The 16,748-nt window shown below is 44.1% G+C and overlaps 2 protein-coding genes across 25 annotated transcripts in view; one reads left to right on the forward strand and one right to left on the reverse strand.

Moving 5' to 3' along the window:
- Cspp1 (centrosome and spindle pole associated protein 1) overlaps window positions 1-6,270 on the forward strand; it is a 104,291-nt gene extending 98,021 nt beyond the window's left edge. For 19 of the 22 annotated variants that reach the window (XM_076563686.1, XM_076563690.1, XM_076563689.1 and 16 more), the window contains 4 exons: window positions 820-883; window positions 1,612-1,721; window positions 3,782-3,920; window positions 5,406-6,270. In XM_076563686.1, coding sequence (XP_076419801.1) covers window positions 820-883; window positions 1,612-1,721; window positions 3,782-3,920; window positions 5,406-5,617 — 525 coding nt within the window. In that variant the 3' untranslated portion in view covers window positions 5,618-6,270. Of the gene's footprint in view, window positions 1-819; window positions 884-1,611; window positions 1,722-3,781; window positions 3,921-4,780; window positions 4,898-5,405 lie in introns of all 22 variants that reach the window. The other 3 variants (XR_013048924.1, XR_013048925.1, XR_013048926.1) reach the window with 1 other exon arrangement.
- A 1,040-nt stretch (window positions 6,271-7,310) lies between these two features.
- The window catches only part of Arfgef1 (ARF guanine nucleotide exchange factor 1), a 105,649-nt gene continuing 96,211 nt past the window's right edge, over window positions 7,311-16,748 (reverse strand). For all 3 annotated transcript variants that reach the window (XM_006974687.3, XM_076563685.1, XM_076563684.1), the window contains exons 35-39: window positions 14,649-14,788; window positions 12,523-12,691; window positions 11,269-11,407; window positions 10,099-10,216; window positions 7,311-8,710 (exon numbers count right to left, since the gene is read on the reverse strand). In XM_006974687.3, the coding sequence (XP_006974749.1) occupies window positions 8,546-8,710; window positions 10,099-10,216; window positions 11,269-11,407; window positions 12,523-12,691; window positions 14,649-14,788 (731 nt within the window). In that variant the 3' untranslated portion in view covers window positions 7,311-8,545. The remainder of the gene's footprint in view (window positions 8,711-10,098; window positions 10,217-11,268; window positions 11,408-12,522; window positions 12,692-14,648; window positions 14,789-16,748) is intronic.

The raw sequence follows: 16,748 nt of genomic DNA on the forward strand, positions 1-16,748 counted from the left end.
CTTGCTTTTCCTAGAAACTAAATTATATAGCATAGCATATAGTGTGAGGCCGCTGCCATTAAAGTAGAATCAGTGGTAGTCAGGAGATACAAGTTCAATACATGGAAGAGTTGAATGTACAAAAAGTGTTAACAAGAGCAAGAGAATTCATTGCTTTAATTCATTGCTAGCATGTTGGAGCGGAGTGTAGGCGCCTCCGAACACACGGAGTGGTTATTGTACAGATGTCAATTTCGGTCACTCCATGTCATTTTCTCCAGTGTGTCATGTTGTGTCTGGGTGGTGGTACTGTGGGTTGTAGTGCTGAGACTGTTGGGTACACAGCAGGATCTCTTCCGCACCTCGCGTGGGACTATAATCTACCCACTCTCAGAACTTATTAACATAGCCCCAGTTCCTAGCACAGGAGAATTAGGAAGCAGGCTACTCAGACTTACTTAAAAGACAGGAGAGCAGAAGTACCACGTGAAAGACTTAGTGCCTCATGTTTGGAATCACTACTTCACTCGCTTTTCATCAGCCACCACCATAGGGCAGTGAGGAGTTGGTCAATGTCGGCTCCTGACTTGGGGTGAAATGAGGCCTCCTGCTGTCTCCTGTCTTGGGGGGCCTTCTGGATACTGGAATGGGGTTGTTAGGAGGGAAGCGGCCCTCCCTGCCGGCTCTTCTGTTGTTTTTGTTCGGGGTGGGGTGGGTTAGCGTGGAAACCTACGCTATCTCAGTGTGACTTATTTTCCTACTCCAGACTAAAGATACAACCATTAACATGTGATTATTGTTTTTGTTTTTGTTTTTTTTGTGTGTGTGTGTTTAATTTAGCCCAGAGATGACACTAATGACTTTTTGAAAAATTCATTACTGGAATCTGACAGTGCTTTTATTGGTGAGTGTATTTAATTTACCAGTGTTATGTTAATTTAATATATATCCATTTTAGATCTATAATATAGGATTTCACTTTTTAGTCCAAGCTGAACTGGAACTCACTGTGGCCCAGGGTGACCTCAGACTTTGATCTTGTGTCTTGAGTGTTGAGATTATGAGTGTGCACTGCTGTGCCGGGCTGGTACCACCATTTTTGAAAGTAGTTTGCCAACCACACAAAATGCGGAGCAGTCACCGTGACACCTGTCATTAATTCCTCGTTTCTGTCCCAAAGAAACCATGTCTACACAGAGGTGTACACGGATATTCACCAAGCAGTACCATTCAAGAGCCACTAGGCAGCAGCAATATTCACCAAGTGGGCCAACAGAGGCAAAATGTGATGTGTCCGTGTACTGAAGTGTGACTCACTCAGCAGTGAGATGCTCCATGAACCTCAGGCACATGCCAAATGAGTCACAAAAGATTGTGTTGTAGAGTTCCAGTCATGTGGAACGTGAGGAAGAGAACGCTGGACCGGCCTGGGGAGTGGTTACCACTGAGCAGAAGGGAGCTATTTGAGGTGATGGACACTCTAGATAGTAATGATTGTAGGACTGTAAATTCACCAAAGAAATCGCTGAGTGTGTATAGTAAATAGCATTTCCATAAAGCAATGTAAAAAGACATCAGACTTGAGCCTTAGCTCTGAGTAAAATTCCAGGTTTCTTTGTGTGGCCTGTGTAGGTGCTTATGGGGAGACGTATCCTGCCATTGAAGAGGATGCCCTCCCTCCGCCGTCACGGCTGCCCTCCGCCAGGGAGCGCAGGAGGAACAAGTTGAAAGGACTGGATTCTGTATGTATGAGCTCCCCCCCCCCCCCCCCATCTTCCCACGTCTTCTCAGTGTAGATGACTCAAAATTTGGGCTCAGTTTACGTGGTCCAATTTAAAAAACAAAACAGGGAGGGACTTGCTTTGAAAATCAAGTGGGTGTGGTTTGAATCTTGGGTTCTGCCGTCAGTTACTTGTAGCTCTTAGGATGGCAATATGTAGCTCTGTAAATGGCACAGATATCCTTTCCTGTAAATGTTAAACTTACTGCCTCAGTCTTACTCCCTATATAAAATATGGGCTTTAGTGAAGCCACACAAAGCACCTGATAGCATTTATCAAAAGCCTGTTAGCCTGGAAATAACGTAATAAATATAGCGGCAACTCCCATTTTGGTCAAGTGAGTTTCCCAAGGTCAGTAGGTAAGAGGACTAAGATTCAAACCCATATTCTTTTCCATAGCTTTACAGTGTAGTTGATAAAAGGCTTCAGAGCCTTCAACAAACCATGTTCTGATGGTGCCCTTCTTTGGGTAGACAACTTTGGACAGCTTCTTAATCTCTTTGTTCTCGTTTATATGACTTGTACTCAGGAGCTTAATAAGTCTGCTAACTAGCACGATCACTTGTCTAGCTTTACCAGGCTACGAAATGCTGTTGCTCTAGGGAACTGCTCATCTGCTTTGGTCTGTGTTGTCTTTCTGCCTATTCATAGAAATGGCTACCTTCTTGTTCTTTCTCAAGAGCCATCCATCTTATAGCATGTGTCAATACCAGATCCCTCTTCATTATATGTAGACACTACAGTTTGCGTATTCATTCAACCGGTGATGAATACCTACCTGGGTTAGTGTCACATTTCTGCTGTCATGACTAAGATTGCCGCTAGCATTCAAAGTACAGGTTTCATGTGGATGTTTGTTTTGTTTTACTTATTTCTCTGAATTACTGGATTATTTGGTCACTGTATGAATTTAACATTTTTAAGGATTTCTATTTCCCAAAACATGTTCACCATTTTATACCATTTTCAAACATTTTTCATTTATAGCAGTATATGAATTTCCTACTTCTCTGTGCCCAGTAGTGGTTATCAGCCATCATTTTGCTTACAGCTAAAATGTCCATTGTGTCATAGAATAGCTCATGTGCTTCCTAGCTGGTTGTGGATCTCCTTTGCAGATATGTCAGTTCAAACCTTTTAAAGGTCCATTTTTAAATTGTGTGTAGTATTTTCACTGGGGAAACTTAAGACTTCTTTATAATTATGTCAGATGTTAGATTTGCAAATATTTTCTATTAAAAAGATTGTCCTTTTTTATCTTCTTGATAGGTTTTAAAGCATAGATGCTTTTTAACTTTTTTTTTTTTTTTTTTTTTTTTGGTTTTTCGAGACAGGGTTTCTCTGCGTAGCTTTGCGCCTTTCCTGGAGCTCACTTGGTAGCCCAGGCTGGCCTCGAACTCACAGAGATCCGCCTGGCTCTGCCTCCCGAGTGCTGGGATTAAAGGCGTGCGCCACCACCGCCCGGCCGCTTTTTAACTTTTAATGAGGTCCAAATTACCAGTTTTCTTTTATCATGTACGTAAGAAATTCATCCAACATAAAACCATGAAGGTTTACTTGTGATACACTTGAGTTAGCTCTGCATTTGGTATGAGATATGCAGTCTGAATTCCTTCTTTAGCATGCAGACTTTCTTTCTCTAGCACCATTCATTGAAAAGACTATTTCTTTCCCTATTGCACTTGGTTTGGTCTTTATAAAAAAAATACCATGATTACTTTTCAGGATTAATTTCTTCCATTGCTTTGTGTGTTCTGCCTTGACACTGACTTGAACACTAAGCCTCAGCTTCTGCTGTGTGTTTTCTTTTTGTGCCCTGTAATTCCTGGACCTTACTCAGCTGCCAGCATTAAGTCACCACAGTGCTACCTCTTAGCCCTGACAAAGTCACCTGACCCTGCAAAGACAGCACACAGAATCCACACACTCCTGTTTTGCTCTTCACAGAGTGTATTGATCCAGGGTAAAACTATGCTGTCTGACTATTGGAGCGTTTCTAAATTCTCTCTCTGTAACTGTAGGATAGTAGTCGGCTCCACATCCCACCAGATGGTCTCTCTTTAAAATCTGTCTCCAGTGTAAATGTCGATCAGCTCAGAACGAGAAATGAAGACAGAATGAGAAGACTGAACGAGCATCAGAAGAAACCCACTAACACAGGTACCATGCAGATAGATGTTCCCTGGCTGGTGCACATCTGGGGGAATGAGTTTTGAAGTCCTTTTGAGTTTTATGGTCAAGGACATAACTAGCCTGCAAATCCAGGGCTTGGGGTTGAGCCTAAGCAGTTCCAGGAGACTGGTGTATGAAATACATCCTCAGTGTTTCACCAGGGAAAAGTGCTGACTTAGGTCATTACTCACTGGAGTAAGAAATGACCAGCTTTGTGTTTTTAATTGACACATCTTAAAGTCTGTAGTATTATAAAGAAACTTTTACCTGTACTTGGCTTTCTGCGCTATGAAGAAAGAAAAACAGTTTTCTGTTAATATTCTATGCCAACAAGCCCATCTTCTGACGAGTGGTTTTGGCTGAAACTTTTCATGACGCACAAGGCAGCTTCAGACCTCTTTTGCCAGCCTGTGCCACACCCTTTTAAAAACATCAGGCTGTTCGTTGCTGGGATCATTGGCCAGCACTGTTTTAGTAAAGTGGCTGTTGACAGAGCTTACTGGTCTGCTAAACTGCACTGGAGTCTTCTTGTTGCCACTTCCTCAACTATCTCTAGTGCAGGAGTGACGCGTTCTGATGGGAAATACTTTTCCACCGAAGCAGCAGGCATGGTCAATGAAGGGAACAGTACTTTTCACTTAATGTCAGACCTGGAAAACATGCCCTAGTGAAGAGGATGTCTTCAAAGGCATTCTCCTTAATGGATACCTGGAATTGCCTTGTTTTAGAACCAGTAGACTTTAACTGATAACTTAGAAGGATATATTTGAGAGGAGATAGAAAAACATAAGATTCTTTCAGGTTTTCAATGTCTAAACTCTTTGTTTTAACACTGTCCTTTCAAACAGGAGCTTTTTGGTACGATGTGGACTGATTGCTCATTAAACTGATTGCACACCCCTTTGCTGAGTAACCCAGACCAGGAGATGTCATTTTTTTTTAGAAAAAGAAATTGACATCACAGGGTAGGAAGACAGATTTTTCCTATTTTATATTTATTAAGTCAAATATATAGAATTTGAGTAATATCAGATGTGGTTAATGAACAAGTCCCCTATTTCTGGGCCACCTTAGATTAGTGCAGCTGTCATTTCCTTGGAATGACTTTCGACGGGCCTGCGTCAGTGCTATAGGCTGGACCAGTGTTCCTCATCCTGCTCAATTCAAGTCTGTGGCATGTCCACTGTTCCTAATGGTAACAGACATAAAATAAGTCTGTGTTTCTACAGTCAGCTTTGAATGTTTAGTAGAATCTCCTTGGTAGAGTTAGAGTTCTTATAGCTGACTGCCATGGAGTCAATTTATTTCTCTCCCACTCCCAACATAGCCCTTTATTGGCATGGCCTCCTACTCCCAAAGGAGTACTTGTTGGGTTGTGATTCTGTAAAGAGATGCAGAGTTGTAATGGCCTGGACTGTTGATACCCTGTGTATGTTACCTGCCACCTGACTTTCTCTCTTTTGCCTCCTGTAGATGATGAGAGTTCACTGGTTGACCTTGATGACATCATGAAACACTTGGGTGAGGATGGATCCAACTCTGTGGCAACTGAGCCCTGGCTCCGCCCAGGCACCTCTGAAACTCTGAAACGGTTCATGGCAGAGCAGCTGAATGAGGAGCAGCGGCAGGTTCCTGGAAAGCCAGGCACTTTCACTTGGCAGGGCCTGTCTGCTGCACACGCTTAATTCAAAATAAACCCTCTCTGGACCCAGCAGTGCCTTTTACAATGGAAGGAACATTCAGTCTGTATCTGGAATGCCTTGCTTGTGGCCCTACCCAAATTTTAGTTATTTATGTTCTAGCTATATAGAAAGTGTATTTTTCCCATGATGATACATGTTTTATACATATTATATATAATGTATATAAAAAGCCCTGATTATTGATTTATAACATAATTGTATAGAATTATTTTTGCAATTTTGCCATGGGTGGTAATGAACTCTTGATTTAACTACCATATGTGCATTAATTCTGCTTGCCATTCAGAGGTGAGGAAGTGTTAACAGTACTGTGAAACAGACCACATTTCACTAGCACACCAGCCACTGTTCGTGTTGTGTCCAAACAGTTCATAGTGAATGCACCTGCTGTGGCTGTGACTAGTCCAGCTGCTATGTAAGTGAGCGACTCCAACAAGCCACACTCATCTTCACGCCATTTGTAGCTACAGATTCCACAGGAGTGAAGGGAGCTGTGACCATCTCACCTCCATGAGCCATCTTTCTGCCTCCATTTTATTTTTATGTTGATAAAAGCACCGACTCACTCAGTTACTAATTTATCTGATTTCACTATTTCTTGATACAAATAAAGTTTTATTTTTATTAACTACCAATGTCAGTTTCTTTACTTGAAATAGAATTGAGGTTTCTAGAGGCTAAAAAGCTCCCACCCAGAAAGGACAGAGGCAGTGGTCTTCTGTCCACTGCCTGAGACCCTTGGCTAATCAGTAAGTGGTACTTCACAAAAAGACTTGTTCAACTTCTAGAAAATAATTCTTACTTGGATTAGGGTCTTCAGTACATTCGGTGGTGACAGTGGAAGTCAACCCAGCCACTGCTTCTCTGATAGTTCCAGGGACAAAATCAATGGCAGATAAGGACAGAAGAGTTTTGGGCTCCATGCAATTTTTATGTTCAGTTCTGCTCTACTAATCCATTTTCTTCTGTCAGTGTTTGACAGTAAGAAGGCCTGCATCTTCCTCTATGGAGAGTGGATACTACAGCGTGGACCAACCACCAGTCATGGGAGGAAATGGCTCAGATCAGAAGACATTCAAGGGACTTAGTTCTAACATTCAGCCTGGTTTGAATAGAGCTGGTCTAAGGAGATATATGGGAGCAAAGACCAACACATTTCCTGTTTTGAAATTAACCAATATACTGTTTTGGTTTTTAATGCTATGTATCACATACCTGGAACCGACTCATTTACAAAATGCAACATTACAAACTGCCTTAAAGGTAGGGGAACATTTTCCCAGTCTCATAATAAAGAGCTTTATCCCTGAGTAGTAAATACATTTTTGGATATCCTAGGATTAAAAAAAGAAGTTGGGGCTGGAGAGATGGCTCAGTGGTTAAGAGCACTGGCTGCTTTTCCAGAGGTCCTGAGTTCAATTCCCAGCACCCACATGGTGGCTCATAACCATCTACAGTGGGATCCGATGCCCTCTTCTGGAGTAAAGTCAATAGAGCACTCACATACATGAAATAAATAAATCTTAAGGAAAAAAAAAAGTAAAGCAGTTGAAGGACCTAATGCATAGACTGCAAAAAAGTGTCTTTGTAGCTAAAAATATATCATTTTTATACTTTGGACTTAAAAAAAATCAATGCAAACAGGGCTGTAGGTTACACAGTTTTAACTGCACTGTTGAAATAATTCAAAAACTTTATTGACCTATAACCTGATTAGATATGCCAGATGAGAATCAATATTGTACAGAAAGTTGTACAGAATTTTTTACATAGAAAACTTTACATCTGTACCCTATACATTTTATCCATCTGAAAAAATTTTCTACATCCACTGTTAATATGGAATGCTTGACAAGCTTCTCATTTTAACCATCAGAGCACAATTCACAGTATGAATACATTTCCAGTAAGTCTAACCTCCCCAAACCATGCCAGATTTGTTATTTTAATATATTCAACATTAAATTCTGTACACAGAAGAAAATCTACATCGAGCCCCGCCACCCAAAAGAAAAAGTGACAGCAACCTAGATTCATCTCGCAGTGATTCAAGTTTCCGTCTGTGAAAAGTCACCGACTGGAATGGCTCATCTCTAAAGCCCTAGGAGTATGGTACAGGTAGTTCTCGTCAGCACGGGTGTCTTCTACCTTGGTGGTTTCCCCTCCTGTTGGGATCTTGACAAGCATTGGTCATAACAGATTCAGGGCATACTAAGCCCTCAATATGACCACCCCACCCCCAAAAGACAAAAGTTCAGCCCAAATGTTTTAGTGCATTTGACAAAATATTATGGGTATTTAGCAAGTAGATAAGAAAATAAAGAAATAAAACAGTGCAGGAGGAACAATATGTTTTAAGATTTTTATATTACAGACCTGCATCTCTGTACATTTTCACAGAAAGATGATGATTCCCAGTATCTCAGATAGCCTGAGTGTGCAAAAATCTTCAGAGTAAGAATACCATAGTTGCTAAATATCTTTTACCATGAGCAATAATTTTCTCCCTTCCCCCCAATTATAAACATTTTATCCTTCAAAATACAGCTCTCCTGAGTTGTACTTCCTGCAGAAGTTCCATCTTTATATCTATACTTCTTTGGGTAAGTTTCATTTCCGTACCTGCCATAGGTGTGGGGCTCGCCCTGCTCAGGACAGGGCAGGACCCAGGAAGGTGAGCTGACACTGTTTGACAGGCTTTCTGCTCAACACACGCCCAACGTGACAGAGAAGCCACCAGACTACTAAAGGGAGTGTTCCGACTGAGTTATAGCTGTTAAGCATCTTTACCAGTAATTCGCAGACACTGCAATTCAGAGAAACAATTTTTCAGGTAGGAAACCTCTGCCCCAAGGTCCTTTTTACAGAGCGGAGGAATGTAAACACCAACAGAAAAATATTCAGTTCTCATCATTGCTTGTTTATTCCAAGTTCCTGTTCAGGTGGTTGTGATATCTGAAAAACTATTCCAATTCGCAGGAAAAATCTTCTAAGAACAGCACGAAGTTCAGGAATCAAGTCAAACTGCATAATTTCACATAGGAGAGGGTAGTAGAAAGATGCATGAGCTTTAAACTGGGGGAGAGAACGTCTCCATTAGTACTGCTTATATTACAAACCAGACGCTAACCTTCCTTTAAGAGCTAGAGCGGCTGGGGAGGCCCCTGACCGCAGAGACGGGTCTGCCCAAGTGCTAAGGACATGGATTATACAACTGAAAGCCCAAAAGGAATTAAAAAAACAAAAACAAAAAACCTAGGCGCAAACCCAGGCTACTTGGTTCTTTGCTGTTTTAAAAAACATTTTCTACTACATATCTGACACAATTTAATAAATTAACATGCTTTTCCTATATGTTGAGCAAAAGCAAGCAGGATAGGGAAGAAAATGAGTTTTTACAATGTATGAGTTATTATATTGCCATCTTTAAATATAATTCTTAAGTTTTAAGGGGAGATTCTACCTAGCATTTCAAAATGGTTGGATCATTTGAGGTGGGAAGACCCACCCTAAATCTGGGTCATACCTTCTAGTGGCAGCCCATAATACCTTTCTGTGGGTAGAGCCACTACTGGACAATCTGACCATAGCCTATAACCCATTCTAACACACACACACACACACACAATCCCTAGAGAACCCTGGCTAATACCAACTGCAACATGACATTCCACTTTCATAGGTCCAGTGGTATATATACTTGGACTCATTTTTTGCTTTAATCCTTCTTCATCTCTGAGCTCTGGTTTGCTCTTTTCTCTCCTTCATGTTCTTCTCCCACACTGCACCAGACACAGGGAAGCAGACAGCAAGCACACTGGCCAGAGAGCAGACGACGAGGGAGACTCACTCCAGGCCTCATCTGGCTCAGCACAGATGCAGATGCATCTGGACCCAGGGACCGTGACTCAGGACAGACACCTGACAGCACTGAGGGGCCTTCCCCTGCCCCACGGGCTCTCCTATGCTGCTCTAAAGTTTCAAGTATCAGGTGACCTAACTTGGCCATTTGAAATTTAGGGCTCCTAATCTGTAAGCTGCTTAAAAAGTTTTGAAATGTACATTTTTTAAAAATACTGCAATAAAATTTTAATGATTTATATGTAAATGTATGCATCTATACATTTACTTAAAATTTTTATCTTTATTTTTACTGGTCTAAATTGTTCCCTCTGGTCACCTGGAACACTGGCCCAAGAACCAGACATGGTGGGGCAGAGGCTGAGGTCAAGGTCACACTGTGTGGGTTGGAGGCCTGTTTTCAACTGGGGGAGTTTTATAACTCCACAATGTTGAGGAGCTTGTCAATTACGGTCTGAGGGGTTCTAATTCTAACTGAACTGCTGGTTAGAAAAACAAAGCTAAGTGAGTTTGCATAGCCTAGGTGTAGTGTAGTATACAGCCGAGGCTCTGAGTGGCCACCTCTACTGTAAGGGACGGGGATGGAGCAGCCTCACACTTACCCTGTTATCACTGATCTTTAGAACTTTAGTTAGGAACAACAGGAGGAGATTAGTCCAGGCTTCGCGGTGACTTTCGGATGTTAGAGTGAGGAAGTACGTCAGTGCTTCACTGCAGACACTGCCAAAGAGAAGGCTGTCTTTAGATCCTGCCCTCACGGACGCGGGACAAGAGGGCAGCGGAGGGGCTACTGCTGAACTGGCCGGGTCCCATTTATTAACACATGGTTTTCAAATCAGGGAGCAAGAAAACACTCAAGGAATCTACTCAGGGGACTGTTCAGGAAACACACATTGTCTCTTTCACTTAGAGTCCCTGTGTGATCGAGAGCAGGTGTGCAGGCCTGATGTTGAGACCTGGGTCCTCATTGGTGGCTTTGCCCTTCACTGATTATGAGGCTCAGACTCGTCTGCACCTAATTAGTTTTGTGATTTCTGAGACACACTGAACCACTGCTCTCAGGACAGGAAAGAGCAATGCCCGAGCACTCTTTTTCCTAAATAACCGTTCAGTCTGAGCACAAGCTAAATTTACTTATTTAAATAAGTAAAACATCAATAGTAAAACAGAATGAAACAAATTCAACTAATCAAAAAACGCCAGCAGGGTGGTGGTGCACGCCTTTAATCCCAGCACTTGGGAAGCAGAGGCAGGCAGATCTCTGTGAGTTCGAGGCCAGCCTGGGCTACAGAGCGAGTTCCAGGACAGCCAGGACTACTCAGAGAAACTGTCTGGAAAAACCTAGAAACAATAACAACCTGAAATAGTGTAATAAACAAAGGCAGGCAGATAAGGCAACCTTTCATTTCCATGACTGCTCTATAAGAGAGACCTTTCTCATGGCTCTGGGAGGACCAAGGTTCCCAACGATCGAGATTTCCCCTTTGTCCTGTATGTTAGACATGACTGCTCAGGTGCTGCTCGGTGGACACAGAACAGCCTTTACCTCAGTCAGGCCCAGGCGCTGCTGCTGCGGTCCAGACACCCAGGAAGCAAACACAGGTGTTCACAGGCAGCCTGGGACGCAGGCGAGATGCCCAGGATGCAGGGGAAGGTGACTTAATTTTGACATTGACCTGGAAATGGGGCTTCCAGATTCTAAGGTTCAGCTAGCTGCTTGCTGCTGCCCCTGCCCCTTTCATGCCCACACAGCTACCATCCAAGAGCCTTACTTTAGCAGCCTCTGCTGGACTTCTTCCCAGGCACTGACTCTGCTCTCGTCCATGTACATCCGGAAGAGAATGCGCAGCCCGCAGGCCAGGCTGCTTGTCTCCTGTTTTAGAAGATTGGGCTTGGACTTGCCTTTGAAGCCTGCAGAAGGAGACGTTTCTGGAGTTAGCCTGGGAAGGCCCCTTACAGAAAGGTCGCACAGCCTGTGGGGAGGCAGAGTCTGCCTGTGTAGCACTGGCTGCCTGCAAAGCAGGCCCTCTCTAGATCAGCGGTTCTCAACCTGTGGGTTGTCACCTCTCTGGGGTCGCATACTACATTATAATTCTTAACAGTAGCAAAATTACAGTTGTGAAGTAGCAACAAAATAATTGTATGATGGGGGTCCCCACAACATGAGGAACTGTATTAAAGGGCCACAGCCTTAGGAAGGTTGAGAACACTGCTCCAGACCTTAGATATAAAACAGCTGGGGAGGCGAACACCCTGAAGAGTTACACCTGGAGCCCTGCAGGCACAAGAGCAGGTGCAGAGCTCTGGCAGGGCTCCACCCTGCTGTAAGCCAGACACATGGAAGGGCAGAGCAGCAGGACTGTCCTCGTCAGATGTCAGCGGCTGGGGGGGGGACAGCAGGGTTCTGCTCTCTGTGCGGGGTTGTAAAGGAAGAGGACAAACAAAGCCATCTCAGCTGAAAACTGTCATGGGCTACACAGCAGCCAACATTCTGTTGGGTGCAGAAGTTGATGCCAACTAGACCACAGCCTCCTCCTCTATTTTCCTGGCTATGTTCTGAGGACCCTCTCCTGTGAAGAGGTAATGACAACTATTTCTTAAATATAGAAATGCCAGTGTAATTTATACAAAGCTTTTTTTTTTCTTATTCAAACCTGCTAAATTTCCTAAAAAAATGTGGTTTCCTCACCCACAATCATTCCTTTTGGTTCTGAGCGATGGCTACTCCTAGGGAGACAAGTCATTCTAATAGTATGGCAGAATCCATGTGGAACTGGACTTAACTGTCTCTCTCAAAGGAGTTTGTATTATGCCAACTAGCAACACAAAGGTAGTCAGCACAATCCGAGGAAAACACAGGTCAGGTGGTTCCCAGGGGGGACTGGGTGGGGTGAATGCAGTCAGCTGGTCACTTGGCTTCTAGTTGACAGGAGATAACAAGGAGACAGATCTCCTTGTTATCACTCAGGAAGTTCCCATAACCACATGCCAGTGTTTTCAGTGACACTGAGACATGGATAGCTTACCTGCTTTCCACAGAGCAGTCCTCTGTTCATTGTTGGAGTTAAATGCTTTTGCAAATCTATGTGACTCTAATAAGCAGTCCAGTAGCTTAAAAAGCTGTTGTGATGTTAAAAAGCGGTACATTCCTTGGTCTTGAGTATCAACTCGAACATCAAAGTCTACCGCATCTCTCTTTAGAAAACAAAATGCCACAAGACACACGTCAGCCAGTGTTTAGTAAACTCAAACTCAACGCTCCCAACCCTCTTCTCTTTATGGATATATGGATATATGTGTGTGCCTGCTCATCTGTATGTGCACCGTGTGCATGCGGGTGTCCACACGGGCCAGAGCAGAGTACCGGGTCCCCGGACCCAGGGGTCCAGGAAGCTGTGAGCTCCCCGAGGGAGATCTGGAATCTGTCAAGGGCTGCGCATGCTCATGGCCTTGAGCCGTCTCCAGCCCCGCTTCCTATCAAGCAAACCCTGCCCCAACGTCACAGAACCGTCCCGGAACCCGACACCAGGCTCGGGCCGCCCCAGGCCTGAGGTCTTTGGACACCTCTATAGCTCACAAGCCCTTTGTCCTCTCAAGCAGCTTTGCATCTCTGAGTAACGTTTTACCTACTCCTGCAGGATCCCTGTTCTTTTTCTAGAATGGGAGGGCAAACTTCCTCCTCTGTGATTGCATCCGTAAAGGCGGCAGGACTGAGGGCAACAGGCTCAGACCCTCCAGCATTTCTCCACGTTTCTCAATGGCCAGCTCAAGTGCTCACATAGCCTGTGTTTAAAAAGCATTCTTCCCAGCCTCACATGGTGTGGGGTTTTTCTTCTCAACAACTCCTCCCCGACCACGTGCACAAACCTTTCTGGACCATGCATCCTTTGCCCACCCCTCTAGCACAAGTGGACTAGTGTAACTCCAGAGAGACTCTGTGGATTCCAGTCACTCACAAACACTGTATAGTACCCCCTTCTACCCTGGCTTCTATCTCTGGTGGGAAGCTCTTATCGATAAGCACTGACACATCACCAAGCTGGGAAAGAACAAAGCGGACCTTCCCATGACCCCTCGTGCCATCACTATATATATATACCTCCTGCCATCATTATATATGTGTGTATGTACCTCCTATCGCTCCCTCCTTCAGACCTCCACAGCAAACTCCTGCACAGAGTTAACCACACACAGTCTCCACTCCTCTTCTTATACCTACAACAGGCTTCTGTCCTCAGGTTAGACTGACGTCAACATCGAGCTTCTCAAGTCCTATAACCATCCACGGGTCAATCCTGCTTAAACATTTGCTTTATCTGACTTCCTCTCTGACCTGACCTTGCTTCTCTTCGGACCTCAGTGGTTTCTGTGGAGTCCCTACCAATCACCTTGTCACCAGGAATTGTGACCATGGCCATTCTTTTTTTTTTTTTATTTTTTTTTATTTTTTTTTTTATTTTTATTATTTTTTTTTATTATTATTATTATTTTACAACACCATTCAGTTCAACATAATAGCCACAGAATCCCCTGTTCTCCCCCTCTCGCCCACCCCTCCCCCCAGCCCACCCCCCATTCCCACCTCCTCCAGATCAAGGTCTCCCCCGAGGACCGGGGTTGACCTGGTAGACTCAGTCCAGGCAGGTCCATTCCCCCCTCCCAGACCGAGCCAAGTGTCCCTGCATAAGTCCCAGGATTCAAACAGCCAACTCATGCAACGAGCCCAGGACCTGGCACCAATGCACAGCTGCCTCCCAAACAGATCAAGCCAACTGACTGTCTCGTTTTTAAATTTTTTTTTTTTTTTTTTTTTAAAGACTTCTTTATTATGTATACCGTGTTCTGTCTGCACATATCCCTTCAGGCCAGAAGAGGGCACCAGATCTCATTACAGATGGTTGTGAGCCACCATGTGGTTGCTGGGAATTGAACTCAGGACCTCTGGAAGAACAGCCAGTGCTCTTACCCTCTGAGCCATCGCTCCAGCTCGACCATGGCCATTCTTATACCCATGACATCCTCTAGGCTCAGGGTTCGGAAGGGCAGCCACATGAGAAGGTCCCCCAAATGACATCTCTAGCCTGACTATCCGTCTACCCCCAGACCGGAAGCCGCCTCCCTCCTCTCCAGCAAGCTGCCCTCAGCGCCTCACCTGGGCTGCAGCTAAGTTCTCTGCGTCCTCCTTCTTACTTGTGGCTGGGAAGAACACAATGTTGTCGATGGTCTGGATGAGTTCCAGCTGCACAACACATTTAATCAACAGGGCGGCAAACAATTTTTGTTCTGGGAATTCTGTGAGGAAACCCCCCAACGCACATGCAAACAAAACATTATTTTGAATCCTTTATAATTTCTATGACATTATAACGCTAAGGAAACATTACTATGCATGAAGGTCATCTGCATATCTCACACTGAAGAAGACATCCTGCCTTTGTTTATAGGTACCACTTGCTAAAATTAACTTTGTATCTGTGAAACATTTATGAAAGGAATTGTTTAAATAAATGGAATTATCTTACATGATTTGAACAGTGTATGTGTTCTAATTGGTTGCTTTCAATTCAGGTTATTATTGAAGTAAGCAGCCTTTACTGATGCCCAATTTTAATCTTTGAAAATAATATGAAAACCCATATAAGGAAACAACAGGAGCCAGATCAACACCAAACAGAGAGCAGGCTAGCCAGGATTCTACGCAAACCGTGTGACACTGTGGTTTAGCTGTCCGACAGGTCATCTTGGTCCACGTGTGTGTTTGTAGACTAAACCAATGCTTATTCTCAGCTGACCCCCCAGTGAGGAAGTCATAACCATGTAGGTTGAGGACACTGCCACTAAACCGGTTCAGAAGTGTCCCCCACACAGCCTTCCACTTCCAGCTAAGACAACTTCACTCCTCAGTCTACCGGTCAGCCAGGGTGGCATTACAGGAGTGTGCTCCATTGTTCAACGACCGACGGGCAGTTAGGCAGCTGCAGAAGCCGAAGCTGAGAGGATGCGGCCACCAGCTGCTGTGAGCACTGGGCAGCACTGGTGTGGGCCAGGCGGGGAAGGGAAGGGCCAGCCAGCAAGGCCACACCTCAGTCCGCTTTTGATGGGCAACAGATGCCCAAGGAGACTCACTTATTAATCCATCTTGGGCAATAGTTCCAGCAGTTGCTGATTGACAACTCCTTAGTTTCTTTCTAATATAAAAAGCATCTACTATAAAATTCTTTTTCTGACACCAATTTTTGCAAGTTAAATGTATTTACTGAGACATTTGAAAGTTTCCTGTCCAGATATTTTTCTAGAAATGTTGTTCTATGTAGTATTTGGCTGTTATGGTTGAAGACAAGTTAAAAACAAGAACCCCACCAGTCCCACGGTCTCTCTCATCGTCCCTATTACGACAGCCGTCACCATGCACTCTCACCCCTTCATTTCATTAGCCCAAACATCCCAGACCAGAGTCTCTTGGTAGCACCTGGACCCCAGAAGGGGTTTAGCAGCAGGCAGGTATTTAAGGAAAATGGTTTCATCAGGATGAGGGAGAGCTCTGAGTGGTACCCAGGTATCCTTAGTAACAGAGTTTGGCAGATGAGGCTCCATGGTGACTCTTAGTAGGAATGTAAAATGGCATTACTACCATCAACAGCTTCCCGGTGCCTTAGACGTTAAAGAATTAGCATACAGCCCAGCAATTCCACTTCTAGGTACATTTACAGAAGACCCGAGAACAGGTGCTGAGACTGCGTGAGCACAAATACCCCGTTAGCACTATTCACAACTGAAGTGGCACAAACTCCACGTCTATCAGCAGCTGAGCGGGGAAACAAAATATGTGCACACATACGAAAGATTGCTAACTCAGTATAAAAAGAAGTTACTGATTCATACTACGATGAATCTCATGATCACATATTCTATGATTCCATTCATGTAAAACTCACAGAAGCTGGGCAGTGGTGGCGCACACCTTTTATCCCAGCACTCACTCGGGAGGCAGAGCCAGGAGGATCTCTGTGAGTTCGAGGCCAGCCTGGGCTACAGAGTGAGATCCAGGACAAGCACCAAAACTACACAGAGAAACCCTGCCCAAAAACCAAACAAGAGAAAGAACACAAAAAGTCCACAGAAGAGCCTAGACCCAGACACAACAGATAAGGGAGAGTGAGGAGCGGCTATTCAGTGACCGGGGTTTTCTTGTGGTGGTGATGAAAATGTTTGCTTAGTCATAGGTGGCATTTGTACAACATTCGGAATGTAC

This window comes from Peromyscus maniculatus, chromosome 2, assembly GCF_049852395.1.
Source record: "Peromyscus maniculatus bairdii isolate BWxNUB_F1_BW_parent chromosome 2, HU_Pman_BW_mat_3.1, whole genome shotgun sequence".
Taxonomy (NCBI): Eukaryota; Metazoa; Chordata; class Mammalia; order Rodentia; family Cricetidae; genus Peromyscus; species Peromyscus maniculatus.